The sequence below is a fragment of the Puntigrus tetrazona genome, chromosome 25 (genome assembly GCF_018831695.1).
Source record: "Puntigrus tetrazona isolate hp1 chromosome 25, ASM1883169v1, whole genome shotgun sequence".
NCBI lineage: Eukaryota > Metazoa > Chordata > Actinopteri > Cypriniformes > Cyprinidae > Puntigrus > Puntigrus tetrazona.
Window position 1 is genome coordinate 1,512,585 of NC_056723.1, and position 5,000 is coordinate 1,517,584.

Below are 5,000 nucleotides of genomic sequence, written 5' to 3' on the forward strand. Positions count from 1 at the left end.
GCGCAGATCCGCCTGCATGTTCTCCAGGAGTTTCTTCACCGCTTCGGGGCTGCTGGTCGACATCTTCGCACCCGTTCCGCACTAATTCAGCTCTGACGAACGATTAACGAATCGATTACAGCGACCGGGATGTTTCGGTTCCAGCGCGAGACACATAAATAAACCCCTCGACGCCGCGCGCACGTCAATAAACGCGTCCGCGTTCAGCCGCGAGCGCTTCTGTGCGTCACGCACGTGACCTCAATCATGCCGATCGTTACGGTCGCGATGATCCTTACGACATTAATCGTCTACAAGCGCGCTTCTCGCCCGAGTTTCGTGGTTTTTTCTTCACTCCTGGATCCCATAATGCCTGTGCGGAAAATGACACGTCACGTCAGGCGTCACTTCCGTAAACACTGACCGGATCCGCAGCGAGGGAGGGGCTATGGCGCCCCCGCGAGGCGCTCCACGGCGCTGCAACGATTTCATTGGCCGCCGGACGCCAGGGGCCTGGGAAAGGCGACCAATGAAAGGCCAGCTTTACTTATCGCGCGCTAACTTCGTAGAAAACAGTTAGAGGTGGCCTGAATAATACAGCGTTTCTAAAAAGGCCTATATGATAAAACAATTGGATGCAGTTTAAAAAAAAGTCTAAAGTAAAACTATAAATCATTCAAAGCTTGTCAAATATACTGCGTTGTTGGTATTTTATTCAATTTGGTCTCTAAATATTGTTTTGCTTCTTGAAAGGGCGAGAACAAATAGAATAAGAGTCTTTAAAAATAGTACGTTTTATTTTTAGAAGACTTTAAAATAAGAAATTAAATCATCACAGTTTATTTTCCATTTAATTTTAACATTATATGATAATGATATCCGATGTTTAACGCCTATGTATTGAGTTTTTGCTGCTTAGGGAGCTTTTATTTTGTCTTATTCGTGTTTATGGGAATGTAACCAAAGTTTCATTTTGTAAAATGTTTAACGCGTCTCTCATAACGATACATTTCTCAGGCACGTGCATTATAGTTGCTTCTTTTTATTGACGCAATGCACATGAGTAATACAGTTTAAATCTGGCTCGATTTACAAACCCCAAACCCTTCTGTACAGGTTATATACACAGGACACTTCCAGCACTTCATATGCATCGTGACAACATGACCCAGCGAAGACAAGGAAAAGGAAACACGTCTAATTTGGTCCTCGATATGAAATCCGATTGATCTGTGCGGATGTTAGAATTTCATACACGAATCAGATTTGTTAAACAGTCTATTCTACGAGACACTGTGCTGCTTTAATAAAGTTCCACAAAAGAAAAAAGTACAAATTCATGAGATACAGTGATTTATATCCTAAAACCTTCTGTGCACAAAACGGATAAATGGCCCTGTGCAACACTGTAAATGGTTTCACATCACCTCAAAACAGTACTAATGTACTCCTCCATCACACCTGTAGTCTAAAACCTTCATGGGCGTTTATAGCTCATGCAAGTTGAGTATAAAACCCCAGGCTCTGCTGTATTTATGATGCGCATCCACACGGATTCTATTAAAAAACACACACACATATTTGCTTCCTTAGAAAGCAGATGCATTGATTGTTTGAACTGAAACAGACCTAAAAGGTTCACTTTGATTGTTTTCTTCTCTGCCATCTGCTGGGCAAAGGGTTTGACGGGAGAAAAAAAAATGTTCGTCTTAAAAAACGTTGGTTAATTATTATTTGATGACTCATGTCATTCCAAACTTTTATTTATTTATTTATTTTTATTTTATTTTTTTAAACATTGAATCATAAAATAATTATATATAAAGTATATATAAATTATTATATTATTAATTATTATATTAGTTTTATAACAGCGCTCGTCAATGTCAAAATGTTTACGATGGCCAATCAAATTAGAGAAGGCGGGGCTTTATAACCGTTTATAAAACCGGAACACGAATTCCCGCGCTAGCTTCATGCTAACGGCTGACTAGCTGGAGAGAATATATAAGGCGGTTACAGTTAATATATGACTACTGTTTAATGATATAAATGTAGGTGATATCCAGCTAGCACGTAGAATGTAATTCTTATGAGAATAATAGAATTTCTCGTCGAATTCGGCTTGTTTAATTGAAGATAGCCTATGCAGTTTAGGTAGGCTAATTCCTGTAAAGTTCAACCTGATGTTCAAGACGTGCTTACAGCCCGAAATGAAGACAAAATAAACTGAAATAAGATCTTCAAAGTGCGCTTTTGCTTGCAATAAAAAAAAAAAAAAACTGACTAGGCGTGTTTTTATGTTCCACTAAAGAAATACAGGTTTGGAATGACATGAGGGTGAATAAATGATAAAACATAAAAAAAAATAAAAAATACTTGTTGAGTGCGCCATCCGTTAATAACATTTCCAGAGTTGCTCCGACCCTTCACTGTAGAGAATCTTCCCGTTTCACTTCAACCTTTCTGAATGTGACGCTCGTCGTATCTAGACTGCTCGACTGTTGTGTCAATATTACCGAAAGCTGAGTTTTATATCCTAGAAGCGCACGATAGCACAAAATGAAAGCAGAAATACAGGCCGGACGCCCCAGGTGAGTCGAATAGATACAGTCAGGTCCATATATATTTGAACACTGGCACAATGTTTTATTAGTATTTTAGCTTTTGCAGGCTTAAATTGCACACTCCAAGCTTTAATTTGAGGATGTTTGCATCATCCCCTTTATAAGTAATTGGACAACTGACTCAAAAGATGCTCTGACTGCAAAAGTGATCCGAGAGATGGCCCAGATCTCTGCCCAGATGCAGTCATGATAGGACAACGCTCCGTAATACAAACGGAGGACGACCCAAAACAAGCAGCAGAAGCAACCCAGGAGCTCTTGAAGGTGAAAAAAGACGATCTACTGATCTGAACCCGAATGAACGACAACACTAAAGGCAGAAAGACGAAATAACTACGGCCTGACGAAGCGCCACGAGGGAGAAACCCGGTCTCTGCTGATGTCCACGAGCTCCGGAAGACAGGCAGCGCCTCTGAAGGAGGCTGAATGCTAAAAATAACATCTTAGGATTACATTTATTTGTCCAATTACATTTGAGGAGGTGGGGTGCGAGCACGCCTTGATTGATTCGCTTCAAATATATTGTAGGCAAAAGCACAAAAACTCGGCTCAATGCTTCTGGACCCGACTGTATATATAAAGTATGTATATTATATATAAAATTTTGTCTATGCATCTGTTAAAATAAATACAGTGGTATGCATGTATGTATATATATATATATATATATATATATATATATATATATATATATATATATATATATATATATATACTGTATGTATATGTATGTATTTGTGCCGTCTCATGATTAATCGCATCTAAAATAAGTTTTTGTTTACTTAGTATACATATTATATGTGTGTACTATGTATATTTATATATATATATATATAAAAATGCAATATATGCATGCATATATTTAAAAAAACCTTGTTTATATATTAAAACGTATTTGTTTTTAAAAAAATCTAAAATATATATATATATATATATATATATATAAACACTATATATATATTATAAATATTATCAATATATATTACATAATAATAATAAATAATAAATATTACATAAACAGTGCACATACATGTATTATGTAAACACAAATGTGATTTTAAGGATGCGCTTAATTGCAATTAATCATCTGACAGCACTAATATATATATATATATGTGTGTGTGTGTGTTATTAAATAATATTTCAAATATTGGTATATATAAAGCAGAAAATACCGTCAAACGACAGAAAAATATAGAATTTCACCATGTTTTTAGGAAGGCAGTTTTGTATAAAATCAACCGGATGACATACGAACGAACCCCTCCATAAAAAAAGTTCAATTACTGTTCCTCATTTTGAGAAAATGGCCTCAAAGTATGTCTTGTAGTTTCAATCATTAGATGCGAACAGATAAAGTCTAATAGAAACTAAAGTGTATTTTACGTGTTATTTTCCCCATTAATCCCAAATATTTTATTATAGCCTTATAGCCCCGACTCTCGAAACTGTCCAGTGCATGATAAATGTTTTTGCCCGCGATGCGTATCTGATCAAATTTGACCGAACGTAGATATACACTTTAGTGGCTTAGTTAAGACATAAATTAGAAGCAGCGCTAGCTAACCCTAAGCTTTCTGCAATGCCACGACTACATCGTGACATTCTGTAATATTGACACAAACTGGTCTTCTTCAAGCGTGAAGCTCCTCGAAGCCTCTCTCGGAGCGAGGACGGGTAATGCTTATTTGGCTGCCAGTACTGTGTGAGGTATCGTGGGGAGGTTAAGAAGCACCGCCCTCAGGGGGGAGACGGCCGGGCTAACAGTGCGACTCCTTCTCGCTGACGGGGAAGTACCCATCTTTGGTCGGGCCGCTCCGCTGGCGGAGAGTGTCGCCGTCGGCGGCGAAGATGGCCTGGAGTTTCTCCTGCTCCCGTCTGGTTTTGGGGAGCTCCGGCGAGGGAGTGATGAGCTCGTGGAAACGCTGAGGAGAAAAAGTGGAGAGGTTTGGAATAACGGACTGCTTAAACAAAGATATTAGTTTGCATAGAATGGATTTTTTTTCTCTATGCATCTGTTAAAATAAATACAGTGGTATGTATATATATATATATATATATATATATATATATATATATATATATATATATATATATATATATATATATATATATATTTGTGCCATCTCATGATTAATCGCATCAAAAAAAGTTTTTGTTTAAATAGTATGCATAATATATGTGTGTGCTATGTATATATATATATATATATATATATATATATATATATATAAATAAATGCAATATATACATGCATATATTTAAAAAAGTAACATTGTTTATATATTGAACATATTTGTAAAAAAATATAAAAATTAAAAAAAATATATATATATATATATATATATATATATATATATATATAATTATATATATACACACACATAAATAATA

At 36.2% G+C, this 5,000-nt stretch overlaps 2 protein-coding genes across 8 annotated transcripts in view; both read right to left on the minus strand.

Moving 5' to 3' along the window:
• The window catches only part of mon2 (MON2 homolog, regulator of endosome-to-Golgi trafficking), a 31,932-nt gene extending 31,554 nt beyond the window's left edge, over nucleotides 1-378 (minus strand). For all 6 annotated transcript variants that reach the window (XM_043227200.1, XM_043227198.1, XM_043227196.1 and 3 more), the window contains exon 1: nucleotides 1-378. This exon is cut by the window's left edge and continues 45 nt beyond it. In XM_043227200.1, coding sequence (XP_043083135.1) covers nucleotides 1-63 — 63 coding nt within the window. In that variant the 5' untranslated portion in view covers nucleotides 64-378.
• A 3,292-nt stretch (nucleotides 379-3,670) lies between these two features.
• The window catches only part of slc6a13 (solute carrier family 6 member 13), a 22,549-nt gene continuing 21,219 nt past the window's right edge, over nucleotides 3,671-5,000 (minus strand). For both annotated transcript variants that reach the window (XM_043228862.1, XM_043228863.1), the window contains exon 15: nucleotides 3,671-4,531. In XM_043228862.1, coding sequence (XP_043084797.1) covers nucleotides 4,367-4,531 — 165 coding nt within the window. In that variant the 3' untranslated portion in view covers nucleotides 3,671-4,366. The remainder of the gene's footprint in view (nucleotides 4,532-5,000) is intronic.